This window comes from Crocodylus siamensis, chromosome 13, assembly GCF_052110815.1.
Source record: "Crocodylus siamensis isolate JL-2025a chromosome 13, ASM5211081v1, whole genome shotgun sequence".
Taxonomy (NCBI): Eukaryota; Metazoa; Chordata; order Crocodylia; family Crocodylidae; genus Crocodylus; species Crocodylus siamensis.
Window position 1 is genome coordinate 36,552,052 of NC_143407.1, and position 14,247 is coordinate 36,566,298.

Here is a 14,247-nt window from a genome sequence, read left to right on the forward strand (position 1 = left end):
TTTTTCAGACAAAATAGAACCCTAAAAACAAGTTGTTTACAAACACCTAAAAACAACCCCCTCTATAGCATTACATTTGTGCATTAAGAATAAAGGAAGAGAGGATGTTGCAATTTTGTTTTATCTGAAGCAGGTAAGAAGCCTCAACTAAGTTAGCGATGTTATGTCTAAGGACTCTCATCCCACACCAGAAAATCAATCGGACTTTACTGAAGGCAAAGTCAGACTCTTAAGTTGGGGCTGAGGTTCTACATGGTCTATTTGAAAGACAAAACTGAACACAAATTATTTAACAATCAGGATCAGTCCAGTTGCTTATGACATGGATCCTCAAAAATATAAAGAGGGGCTTGAACTTGCTAATGATATTAGTTAAATCATGCAGAATGAACTAGCTGAGAGGTTTTATGAATATAATGTATAGGGATTAGGTTTAATATGCAATAACAGTTTTATTCAGATTTATGTTTGCTCATCCATTTCATTACTGAGCAACATTTTCAAACTTTGCTAAATCTAGTGACTTAGCTAATGTAAATAGTGCAATGCCACATCTAATTTTTTGGACTTTTGAGCTGCAAAAACTGACTACTTCTGGTCTTTCATCATAGAATGTTCCTGACTGTGTGCTGTATTATTATCTAACCAAGAAAAATGAGAATTATAAAGCGCTTGTGCGAAGAAATTATGGAAAACGTAGAGGAAGAAACCAGGTAGATTGCTTGTTTGTGTGAAAGTGACTTTTAGAATGAAGGCAAATGTGAATCAAATTTAAAACAAATTTTCAAATATTATTTTTATAATATTTTCAAATATTATTGTCGTCTTATACTTTGTCTTTGCTCATTTGTGGTTCTCACTAAGGCAATTCATTTGTTTTGAGGACCTAGCAATAGCTATTGAGGTCAGATCAATCAGCAAATCGTATAAAGGAGCCAGTAGAAATTAGGTAGGGCATACGATGTTCAGTGGAAAATACATAATCACTTTACAATGTCTGTCAAAAACAGAAATTAAGAGTGCTCATTATTTGGTGGTCAAGCTGGAATATAATAGCAAAAGTAAAAATAGATCAGTTACTTTTACTACATTCAAATTAACAAATCTGCTGATTCGCAGATAAATTTTTTGGAGTATTAGAGATGTTTGGAGAAAAGAGTAACATGTTATGAAGATAGTTTTGTATGTTTACTTGGCTGCCAGGGTTAAGATAAAAATTGCAAAGTAGTGAAAACTAAAGAAACTAACAATTTTGGTGAAAGGTAAGAAATGTATGTGTTAAGTGTGGGGAAACTCAGAATTGGAAGAGCAGAGAAGCTGCATTTAGAAAAATAGCAATAGTGCTTCTGATAGGGTAAGAAAGAAGGGTATGGTTTTGAGATAAGATATGAACATAATTGCTGGGGTGGAATCGTTAAGATGACTGACAACCAAGGCCTCTTTAAAAGAAACCTCTTTAAAACAAACCTCTTTAAAAGAAATGTGAACAATCTGGAAACTGACAGGTCTTCTGGGGGCTCTTTTGGTTAACTTGCTAAATTAAGAAGATTTTAGAAATGTGGAATAACAGAACCATTGCATTTGGAAAACCCTAAATTAGTCTACTCATTCCAGCTCTCTGTTACTCACATCCTGGCAGAAATACTGAAAAGGAAGACCCAGTGAGATTTGAAGTACCCTGTCTTCACTGATGGGGAATTGTAAAATGGCAAATCTCAAAAGTGGGATTTAGAAATGTTGAAAACTACACACGGTACAGATTACATCTGCTAAAAGAAATGGTATGATACCACCACCAGTAGCCGGAAAAATCTTGACGTTACCATTAGCTGAGCCAGTCGTTTTGTAGTGAAACGTTGCAGGAAAGCTGTTGTTTTACGCATCATCCAATATCCCAGGTGACGGAGTCCCTTCTCTCTAATACTTCTAATTCTTCACAGAGTGCTAAGTCGGCCAGCGTCTTAACTCGTACATGTATCGAAAAAGTGCACAGAGGAATCTGTGTGGACGTTTTGACTTGAACACTTGAGTCTCTTCCTGAAGTCTCATGGATGACTAAGATGAAATCATCGCAAATCAAAACATATTAGAAAACATGCTTCAGCATACTAATTAAAACAGGCAGCACCTTGCAATTCTGTCAGTGCTGTTGTGGCAAAGCTGTTCTGAATTCTATTCTCACTGATCGCCTCGGGTAGAAAAAATAGCCCTATTGCAAGTAGGGTTAGGGCTCCCTAGAAATAGGGTTGTTTGGGGTTTTTTGTCTTTTTGTGAAGATATCTTTAATCAGAGCTAACCAACCTGTGACAAATCATTGATCGCTTTATCAAGAGATTGTACTGAGCATCATGCTTTGCCAGAACTCTTCTCAAAGCGAGAGTCATTGTGGACTTCTTTTTTTGTTACAAGTTGTATTGGAGTCCATCAAAACATTACTTGCAGTGGCTTCATATAGAGAGAGGACTCCAAGGGGGAAAATACCCACTGACTTGAAATAAATCACGCTTCCCAAATGTTTATTCAGTCACCTTGAAAAATGAAAGTGGAACAGAAAATGCCTGTGGAATAAGGGACTAACTTCAGCATTATTATTTCAGCGCAAAAGTTACGTGGTAAAGAGCTAGATTGTATTATCTCTTGTGTTGAGAGCAGTACTTCCACAGTCATCAGTTGTGCTCTTTGAGAAGTAAAGTGCTGGTCAGTGGGAAGAATCTAGCCAGTTGTCAGTCCCTAAGTTTTGAGGTACTCAAGGAATGCTTTAAATATGGAAATAATCAGCTTAAAAATTCCCTTACCTATGTTGTTGAATCTTAAATTATTGAAACCGAGTGAATATAAAATTCTAATGTGTTTTTCACCAGTTTCACTGTTTGCTTTGAAACTTTTTCAGCTTGACTAATAAAAATATCAGACAAGTTTGCTTACATTCTTATCCACTACTATGAAGCAGGAATGCAATATGGTTAAAACAAGTGTGCTCTGGTTGATTTTTGTACCTTCTCCTATAAACACTGACTGCTATTAATAACTTGAAATCTAAGAGTAGTTCCATGGAAGTTGCAGCAACTGCTTTTCCTTAAGAACTTGACTCGCATATTTTTGCAGAACTGGAGTCTGTCTGTCAGTTGTCAGTCCAGATTAAACACTTTGGCTAAATTGTAGATCCTGGAATTATGGGAAACAAATTGGCAAGAACACACATGGGCATCTGAAACACTGTAAATACAAAGAATATTAAAATATTTTTTAGACACCTTGTTCAGTTCTTGAACGCATCTTCCGTAACTCGGAGCTCTGTTGCCTTCTTTTAAAAACTCGTTAATATTTGATTTGTAGTACGGTTTTGTTTATACTATAGATTGCAGAAAATTGTGCCGAAACCACCAGTAACTGTATTTGTGCTTATAATTACTGTGCCTGTTAATAGGACATCTCACTGTAGGCATAACACAGACATTTTTAGTCTGGTAATAAGCTTATGGAAAGCTTTGAATTGCCTTGTTTGCCTGGGGCTCCTTTTATCAGTGTAACATCTAATATTTTTGGAAGAATTTTATTTATTGTGAGTGTTATTAAGTCATATCAGGAATTTCTCTCATTGACTGACAGCAGCATGTCTGGGATTTATGTACCAAAACACCTTTTGCTGCACCAGCAAAAGAGGTGTTTTGAGTGAAGCTTCCTAGCAGCTCATCTAGTGTCGTATTTGGAGGTGAAAGCGGTAATAGTGCAGTGGGACAGATAGCAAACACTGGTAGGTTCAGTCCTTCAGTTGAGCACACAGCAGATGTGACACTAGAATGGATTAATCATGATTTTAACTTGAAAGCCCAGTGATACTTTTAGTTATTTCAAGTGCAACCATTTAAACGTTGCCAGCACCAAAGATCTCTGTGGCTGTTTGGACTTTGAAGACCATGAGTACTGGATTATGGTATATAAAGCTTAAGGAATATAGTGTTTTATTGGTTAATAACACACTTATATTTGTTCAAACTAAACCTGGGAAGAGCTGGAGCTTCTAATAAAAGTGCATTTTAAAATCCTCTAGCTACATTTTTTTCAGAATGCTTGAGGCGGCAGCATGACGGGTCTCTATGCACATGAATGAGCTCTATATAAAAGGAGTATCTTAGTTTTTTTGTTTGTTTGTTTTACCATTAGAATAGGAAATGGGATGGATAGAAATGATAAGACTGATTGAAAGCTTCCAATTTGTGGAAGGGGCATTCTGATATGATAATTTAAATTTCTTTCTTTTTAAAAAAAAAAAAAAAAAAAAAGCAGATGCTTACTAGGGAACTTCCAGCTTCATAGACTTCATAGACATTTGGGCTGGAAGGGACCCCAGAGGATGATCGAGTCCAGCCCCCTGCCCCAGGGGCAGGAAGTCAGCAGGGATCATAGGATCCCAGCTTGCCGGTATCTTTCTTTGAAGTGATGCATATAAGTTAAATGAATCCTTGGATACACCGCAGACTTTTTAGTGCTTGGGTGCTACACTTTCTCCTCCATGTGCACAGTATGTTATGTGCCTTGATGAAGGGTGGGGAGGAGTTGTCTGCCTTCTTTTACTGCAGTCTTGTAAACTTATTTTGCTCACAACCACCAGTTTAGGCAGCAAAACTGATCAACTAGGACAGTGGTTCTCAACCTTTTTTGTACCAAGACCCACTTATAAACATCAGTGGCCAGTCCCAACCCAGTGCCCTCCACTCCCAACCCGCTGCCTCCCATCCTGAGCCCCCCAGTGTGTGGGACTTGGGGAGCCCCAAGCAGCCCCTTGCAGGCTGGGACTCTGCCAGCCTGCAAGGGTAAAGCCATGTTTTCCTCCCTTCAATTTTTAAAGCGTGCTGATCCATTTTTAAAGTTGGTCATGATCCTTTCATATATTCTTGTAACCTGCTTTTGGGTCACAACCCATGGGTTGAAAAATGCAGAACTACAAAAATAATATCACCAAGGATACTTTATTATATTAGCCAAAGAGGGTAGTGTATGTCACTGTATACCTTCTATGAAGGACTGAATACTCAATCTTTTAAGTAAGTTTTTTTTTAACTAAAAATTTGAAAGGGGGCTGAGAGAAGTGGTCAGTAAGGGGAGTATTCTTTTTCATAGCCAAGTTGCATTGTCAGCATAAGCTCATGTCTGTGGATCAGCCAGTATGTCTTTGCAGCAGGTGGTACAGTCCAGTGATCTGACTAGACAGAAACTTGCTGTACTTCTGTGACAGCCAATCAAGCACGGCTCAGTGGGGATTACCTTGAGTAACCCTGGAGAGATTAGAAGCTTGCATGTGAGATGGGCAACTCTTCTGTAGCCAGCTTAAGTGGCAGGATGACACAATTTCCTGGAATAAACACGTTGCTGGGTCAGGCAGCCCTTACTAAGGAGCTATGCGATGGTGCTGCTGTGGTTTTTGTCCTTTTGAGTCTTAACTTTTATTAAAACCTGACCCCCTGCTGTGGATATTAAAAATTTTAATCAACAGATGAATGTGCAGGTACGTCGTTGACTGAGGCTTCAGCTGTTTAAGGTTTGTGTTTAACCTGCCTTTAAGCGTCTGCATGATAAATACATTCACTGTGGAAAACAGATTTAAGATCTGTTGTTGACAACGTGCAGTGCTTAAATTAGGCTGGTAAAAGCACTGGGGCTTTTGATCAACTCGTTTTCAGAAGAATTATATAAAATCCACTTTATACTGAAGCTGCAGTACACTTTAACTCTTTCTTTTCAGACTGTTACATCTAGTATAGTCAAAGCCACTTACCTTGGCATGTCTCACTGACATCTTGTTAAAGGAATACTTGGGATAACCAGCTAATGCCAATATTGAGATGTTATTACTTGCAGGGTGAGGTTATAAATAACGGTTAGCAGTTAGTATTTCTACTCTTTATACTACTGAAATGTCAAAAGCTTTTGATTTTCAAGCTCACTTTTGTTCATGTAGCATTGACAGAAAGCTGCCATCCCTGTTCTTGGGAATTTTAAAGCATTATGAAATGCAATCAAACTACATGACATGCAGGCTTCTAGGAAAATAATTTCTGGAACTTTTTTTCCTTCTTTTCTCTCCAAGAGTTGGCAAATATTTAGGCAGTTAAGTCCAGAAATATTTTTAACTTCTGCCATATATTTAGATAGAGAACAAAGTATACCCATCCGTGCAGAGTGTCGTATATTAAAGCAACAGAAAACAAAACCCATCCTGTAGCTATGTTGCACCTGTTTGTTGTAACACACTAACTTTTGCTCTGAGGACTTCTGGAAGACGTAGGTAGATTAACCTTAACACTTAGAAACGTTGAAAACCACCACCTCAACTTTTTTTTCTTTCTAATGTGAACCTGTATCTGCAAAAGGAGATAATAAAGCATATTGGGCAGTTAGTGGTATCAGAGTGCTTCGAATCTTGCAGACAAGGAAGTTAAACTGAATGCTACATCCTATTGATGCTTGGGTCTGGAGTGTCTATAGATGAAATTACTTGTTTCTTTTATGTAGAGCCCTGTGATTAGTTTTCTCCTCTCAGCCCTTTCTGGCTTTCTGCCCTGGTCCTCATTTTCAAGTCCCTTCCCAAAACAAACGTTTGAGGAAGCTCCTGAAGTATAATGCTCTATGTTGTGTAATGCATATATGCCTGCAAACACAATATTACTGGAAGACCTGTATTACTCAGACCCATATACCGATGTTGTCTCTTGCCTGTCTTTTCCTTTCATTTGGTGCATCATTACCCTGTTGTGGGTATTTTGAACCTGATTGTGCAGGTGCTCCATTGGCTGGTTGCACCAAACAAAAAGGAATATGCACAGGAGGGAGCCAATCGCCAGTAGTAAACAAGCACCAAATTGTTTTACGTTAAACTCTACAAAACGAGAGCTGGAACTTCACCGAGAAAGCACCATTCACAGTGTTCACTCCATCAGTAGTAGTTGGCCTGTGTTGCAAATTATGTGGATGTGAGCGAGGAGGAAATTTTTAGACGTTGGTAAATTTTGCAAGGTTTCCAAAAATAGATTTCTTATGGCTTGCTTATAATGCCCATGCTTACAATACCCACAGCTAGATGTTACTACTGTACAGGCATGAGCTACCTCTGTGGCTTTTCATAGGAACAGACCAATTAAGAAATTGCTCTTCCATTGTGAGCACTTTGCTTAGACACTTTTTCTGTGTTAATCAACAATGGTGTGATGTTTTCATGTGTAAGTCACTATGTATAGTATACTTTAATCTACCATGTCAGTTACAAACGGTCTTCAACTGTTGTTGATACTCCTAACGTAAAATAGAAGAGTATTAAATTTTCAACGAGAAGAACCTGAGATTCAGTGTTCCAGTGTGAAAAAAAATTGGTAGGGTGGAAGTACAGACTGTGAGCTCTGGTAGTCAAAACCTGTCTCTTGCTATATTTGTTTGCAGGATGTTCAGCACATTGCAAGACTAGTCTTTCATTGAGACTCCTTGGTGCTACTGCAATACAAATAATAAATATTAAATAGAAATTGCCATGGTAGATAAGCCAGCTGTTCATTTTGCTAAGTTTCTGGATAGAAACTGAACTCTCTTTCCAAAAATAAACTACCCCGTGTTGCACATAGGAAGTATCCAGTCCTCTGCATTGTGAGAAGGGGAATTCCTTTCTGATAACCACATTTACGTTCTCAGGCATGAGATACATAATTTTAGCTGTTGCACAGATACAAATTCTAAAATTTTATGGAATTGGTATGCTGCAGTATATACATGTAATAATTTAGATATGTAAAATAAACTGTTTAGTTTCCCCTGCTTTACCTGACTGCAGATCTGAATGTTCAGTCCTAAGATTGCTGTGTAACAAAGGCTACATATAACACAGTGGAGAGCATAAGGGCATTAGTCTATGGCTGAGAAGGTTTTATTTTTTTCCAGCTACACTGAGGTTATGTTTCTTAATTTAGGATAATCCTCCTCCGCACCCCCCCAAAACAAAGAAAAAAAAAGATCAGAATTTTGTGCGTTCCTTAACCCATTAGGCAACAGCATGTGATAAGAGTTGGCAAATATTGGATTGTTCCTAACAACTACGCCAGGCAAGGAAGTTCAAGTTCTTGTTTGGGTGGCAGTACAGGGGAGGAGTGTCACAAATTCCTTCTCTGACTTTTTTCAGTTGGTTTGGTACATTTTCTAGCCAGAAGGGCCCATTGTGATCATTCAGGCTGGTTACCTTGATAATACAGGCTATTGGAGTGCCCTCAAATGCTTCCCAGTTGAAGGAAACTCTGTCTTTGTAGAAAAAGTGTATAATCTTAATTTCAGAAAGTATAGCATGAGCTAATGATCATCTCTTGGAGTTTGCAAAACAATACATTTCTTCATACACAAACATGAAAATAATTAGCAGGATTTGGTATGGACAAAATTAAAAAAAAAAATTTAGTTACCAAAGTGTAGGCAGCATTTCAGAATCATATTGTGTACGCAGAAGCAGCATGTTTTGAGCCAAATCAAAATCTGACTTGTGAGAGTAACTGTGATGTAACAGAGATAAGAACTGGAAGATTAGTGCAGGAGGCTGCCTCCTTCACGGTTTCATTATGTGGGGTAGTTTGGGTGACACCCAGGCGACAGTGGAAGTTGCTGTAGGAAATCATTTGCTTAAGAGTAAAATAGTATCTTTTAAAGTGCGCGGGGGGGGGGGGGGATGTGGTTTTGAAATCTCTTCAGGTTTTGTCAGGCTACCAGTGGGAATATCAGTTCATTAAAAAACTGAAGCTGCTGCTGCCATATAGGAGAGAGGGAATTTTCAGCACCTGTTGCTATTCTGCTGGTTGCAGTAGAGTTGCACAAATATAATTATGTGCAACCTGAATATAGATAGTCTCGATTGCTGCAGAATAACTGACTGTAGTGTTGGGTAAATGAGGAAAAATAACTGGATTAGAAAGGCTTGAATTAGAACAACTCCAGGAAGGATCAGATACAGTTGAATTCTGTGATGTGTTTTAGGACCCCAAGAAAGCATTGAAACAGAAGAATAAATCTTTGTTCAAATACTGAGACTCATTTAAGGATTAGTATGCAATAAATTCTTGAACCTATGATTTTAGTTAAGTCAACAAACAAGTTGCTGCATTACATTAATAATGTGTTACTATGATTAGAGCAAATAACTTACTATTGTCGCAGAAGCAGATGCCCACCTGAGGCTTATTGGAAAAGTTAGGCTGGCTTAACACTGCATTAATGCCCATTTTGAGCTGAGTTGTACAGAGATAAGGGGTCTATTAGTAGTTACTTTGACACTTAAGTTGCCTTGGTTAACATGAATTAGTTTGTAGAATGTTTTTTCCTCACTGAAAAAATACATTAAAGGAATTTTATATGTAGGAACCTACTTAGATTGCACTTTCACAGCAACGGTAAAAACGGCTTCCACAATTGCTGTGAAAAGTGGCATTTGCCATGATTTCCCTTAGAATAACCTCCCCAAATAAAACATTTAAAAAGGAAGTCAAAACCAAACAAACTTTACTAAATATAAAGTGCTGGATCCCCAGTGGGAGCCAGGGGTCTCACAGGCAGCTGGGGCTCTGGGGGCACCAGCTGGTGGAGCAGCATACAGGGGAGCAGCCAGTCAGCAACGAGGGGCAGGACCATGTGAAGGGCAGCCCTCTGCCAATCAGTGGCAAGGCTGCTGTGAAATGCCTATAAAAGTGGCTCTGCATGCCATAAAACCCCTTCATCTCACCCCAATGTAGGTAGGTGCCTCCTGTAGTGGGTTCAGGGATTTGCTTAGTGCAAATAGTCTTTTGTCTGCTGGACACACTTGCTCTGTAGGAAGCATCCTACTCCAATCAGTGGTCAACAACACACCAAATGTAGTCCACAGAGGGGAACTTGCAGTCCTGGAGTCTCTCTAGGCCCTGAGAAGGTGCTGCTAGCTTTGCACCACAGAGCAGCCTTCCTTCTCTCACTCAGATGTGTTGTCTCATAGCCTTGCAGTGCTGCTTTCTCCAGCCTTGCCACACTAGGTCTCTTACCAGACCATGGATGAGTCCTTGGCTCAGTCTGCCAGTGCTAGCCCGACCCCCCCCCTCCCTCTGTCTCCTCTTCTCAGGACCTTTTTAGCATTCTGTGGGGTGGCTAATTAGCCTCTGCAGCTGGTCCAATTCTAGGCAGCCTGCAATCACTCCTGATTGCCTGCAGCTGGCTGTCATCCTCCACAAGCCTGCAAACTCCTCTACCCTGGAGTGTGCAGTCTGTTACAAGCCTTTGCTGGTCATCCTGCTACACCTCCTTATGAGTTAGATCTGTCCTTCTCAAGTGTTTAACATAGCTGTACATGATGTGACATTTCTTAAGAGATTTCTAAAGTAGTTATTTATACTCATTTAATCCAACTGACTGCCCTGAGAATGAGGATTAGATCTGTGGATAGTTTTTAATAAAATATCTGAGTTGTAAAATATAACATTTACTGTTTGTTGGATAGAAGCACTAATGTACTCTGTTACATGAATTTGATTTTTGTTACTACTTAAGGAATTATTTAAAACCTTGTTTATTTTCAGATTTCATATGCAGAAAACCATAGTGCTGATGAATACAAAGCTACTGTGTTGCTCATGTGGAACGCACATTTATCAGTGAGCATTAGGTGAAGAATAATTTGTGTGTACAGTATGTTTCATCACTATCCTTATTCAGCTGAGAGGCAGTATGTCCCTGCAATCTACAGAGTTAAGTGCAGTAGTGAAATACTGTTGAAGAGACAAACAGGCATAAGAGAAAAGTTGCATATTGAGAAGGACTGAAGGATACATTAAAATGTGGCGATTGAAAACTTAAAAGCTACAGCAGATTGTTTTTATGCCAAGTGGCCTTTTTTTTCCTTTAGACCATTTCCTTATATTCTTAATTTGCAAATAGAGATATATCCCAGTTGTAAACCTTTTGAAATCTAAACCTAATTTTTTAAAGTTTATTTGTAAATTGTACTGTCTAATGCAAAATCATATCGAAGGAAAGGAGTTACCATCAACATGGGTATCTCTGGTACTTCTCTTCAGACAAAATTACATCTCTTCTGCACAATCAAGTGTTGCAGAATCCTAGTATGTAAATATTATTTTATTTCAGCAACAAATTGCACGTCCTTCCCAAGAAGAAAAAGTAGAAGAAAAAGTAGAAGAAGAGAAAGCAGAAAAAACAGAGAAAAGAGAGGAAGAAAAGAAAGATGAAGAGGAAAAGGATGAGAAGGAGGAATCTAAGTGAGTATACCTAGTGAGAATGCACTTACTTTCTCTAATGCAGGCATTTCTAGTTTTTTTTCTCATTTGTTTAGGAAATTAGCGTTACATAGATTCAGTGAATATAACAGTGAAATCGTCTGTTAACTGTCCTCGGTTAGGGTTAATTTAATGCTGTCTTCAAAAAGAAATAAAGCCTATTTGTGCTGATTATACTCTTAGCTAATCAGACACATGGAAAATCCCACAGGTTTAATGTGATTTTTCTTGCCTTGCGAAGTTTATCGTTTACATTGCTTGCTGTTGGTGCTGCTACTTTCCATATTTTTGTACCAGCAGTACAAAAATAATGGATTTTTTTAAGAGTCAACAATGGAGCATGACCACGTTTTATTTTTAAATAGGAGTTCTAACTTTTGAAAAAAGGGGATCCCATTTCACTGTTAAATTGCTGTATGATTATTCTTTCAGCTGGAACTGAAAAGTGAGCTGACCTGCAGTTCTTAGACTAGTTTCGTGAATATCTGCCTGTGAAGAATATTTTTCATTAAGGTCTCTGAATCCTTCTTAATTTTTGCTTTCTCTCTAGAGAGAACACCAAAGAGAAGGACAAAACAGAAGTTGCCCCAGAAGAAACTGAGGAAAGGGAGCAAGCAACTCCTAGGGGACGAAAGACTGCCAACAGCCAAGGCCGCCGTAAGGGCAGGATCACCAGGTCAATGACAAACGAAGCTGCGGCTGCAAATGCTGCTGCAGCTGCTGCTACTGAAGAACCACCGCCTCCTCTCCCACCGCCGCCAGAACCTTGTGAGCAATATTTATAAAATACTTTGGGGTCCATCCGGCAGCAGGGCACATAAGCAAGCTAAGGCCATTCTGTCACACATGCAGCACGCTGCCGTTTTTTATCAATGAAATACCTTCTTTACTATTCACACGCTCACAGACAGAACTGCTAGCTAGTATTTCTCAAACATCCAGAAGCTAAACAGTGAGCATTGTGAACAAAATCAGATTACAGATGGTTTGTGTTCGTTCTTATGTGGCAGGAATCATGGTATTTAGAACTTACTAGCTAAAGGCTCAGGCAGAACACTGTGTTGATATGGATCTGTTTGAATGCCCTAGTCTGTAGAGCACTGGTTTTCAACCAAGGTGCCCTGGGGTGCTGCATCTTTTGAAGGGTACGGCAAGGTCTGAGGAGATAAGCAAGGTGTGAGGAGATAAGTAGATAAGCACAGGCTCAGGCTTGCCTCTGCCTGGAGGATTTCCCCACTCCCTTACCCACCCCTGTTGCCAAGAGGTAAGCACTGTAATTAAAAAAATTAGTTTTTGAAATTGCATGCCGTTCAGTTCACAGAAATTATAGAGGGGTTCCTCTGCTCCAGTGTGGGATGTTTCAGATCCAAAAAGTTTGAGAACCACTGCCCTATGTAGTTACTACCATGCAACATAGACCTGGAATTTGATTTGCCTAAAATTGTTATAGCATAGAATGGATCTTCTGTAAGTTTGTCTTAGTCTGTATCTAGGGAATGTGTGTTTTTTAAAGAAGCACTTTTGTGGCACACTTTTAGATAGTATAGAGGGTCTTGTAGCTATCTGTATTTCTTAGAGGTGTGCGTGTTCCTGCTCTGAATGCATGGGTGTGCAGGAACAAGGAGGTAAAGAGGCACATGTGTTTTCTGTATTAGAAATACAGACTTGTTCGTTAGGTGTACGGTCTTTATTTTGGAAGTTCTTGCAAGTAGAAGAGAAATTGTTTTAAAGGGACTTTAAGGTGGCAGCTGTCAACAAAAGGTATGGGTCTGTTACATGCTGTCTCCCTATCAAGAGATTACTTTGAGCTGTACACTAGTTTGCAGATAGTAAATAATTATCCACAAGAGCAGAGGTAATTCTCCCCTCGGTGCAAACTTTCTGTTGACAGCTTTTGGGCTGAGTGCTTGGAAGGAGTGGTGTGCACCACTCGTGTACTGATTGTGCCACCAGAGCTTTTGGCAAATCTGTCTGGGTATTGCTTGAGCAGCCTGAACCTCATAAAAGAGCCCATTAAAGGAAGTGAGCGAGTGTTCATTAGACTATAAACATCAAAGCTTGCCACGTACATTTTTCTCAGCAGGTATGACCTCCTTTTTTCCCCTTCTTCCAGAACTAGGACAGTGAACTTCCACATACAGGTTTTAACTGTTTTGAATCAACTATTATCTTCTGCCCTATTCGTACTATATCTGTTTGTCTCGCTGGCTCCTATTGTGTGCTGCTAAGGCCCTGTATAGCATGCGCTAAATTTAACAGATGGAGCAAGAATGTGGAGGAGGCTTCTATTCTTTAAAGAACCTGAGCTGTCTACAGTGGTTAAAGACCATTCAGAGCAGTATTAGACCTGAATGACATCAAATCTCAAGAGATAAAGGAGGTGGAGAATACTTTGCCCTGTGAACTGCTGTAGCTGCAGTTTGTCTCCCATTTGTTTTATTAGACTAATCTAAGCTTTTACTTTCTTTTATTTTTCTCCTTTGCTTGTGGTGGTTTGTCTGGGTGAGCAGGAGATTCATATCTAGGACATGAATGTGGGAGAACAAGTTTCATGGCCCATTCCTCAAAAGTCCCTTTTAAATACTTTATAGCATCCTGGATTTGGATCTGTGGGGTTTTTTGGTCTTAATTTTCTTTTTTCTCCCTGCGCAATATGCTTAGGTGTGTTTTGGGGGCCCTCCTCCCCCCCTTTTCTCATCTGTTCAGTAGTATCTTATGATATAGCATTCAAATAGACTTACAAAAATGAATAGAAGATAGGTTCTACAAAATCCCTCACAGTACCTACATAACGTCCATCAGATGTTCCAGAATCTAATGAGCCAAACAAGACTTGACAAAATGTACAGAACTTCTTTATGATTATGATTTATCAGGACAAACATATGGATAGTTGTACAGAGAGAAGCTGGAAATGTTCCCGTCTCACGTTGAAGAAGCAAATATTGCATGTTTGACTTGC

The 14,247-nt window shown here is 39.2% G+C and overlaps 1 protein-coding gene across 5 annotated transcripts in view; it reads left to right on the forward strand.

Moving 5' to 3' along the window:
* Positions 1–14,247, forward strand: part of NCOR1 (nuclear receptor corepressor 1) — a 98,537-nt gene that overhangs the window by 43,896 nt on the left and 40,394 nt on the right. For 4 of the 5 annotated variants that reach the window (XM_090025790.1, XM_090025791.1, XM_090025792.1 and 1 more), the window contains exons 14-16: positions 612–713; positions 11,137–11,267; positions 11,836–12,053. In XM_090025790.1, the coding sequence (XP_089881916.1) occupies positions 612–713; positions 11,137–11,267; positions 11,836–12,053 (451 nt within the window). Of the gene's footprint in view, positions 1–611; positions 714–5,401; positions 5,507–11,136; positions 11,268–11,835; positions 12,054–14,247 lie in introns of those variants that run through there. The other variant, XM_090025794.1, reaches the window with a different exon arrangement.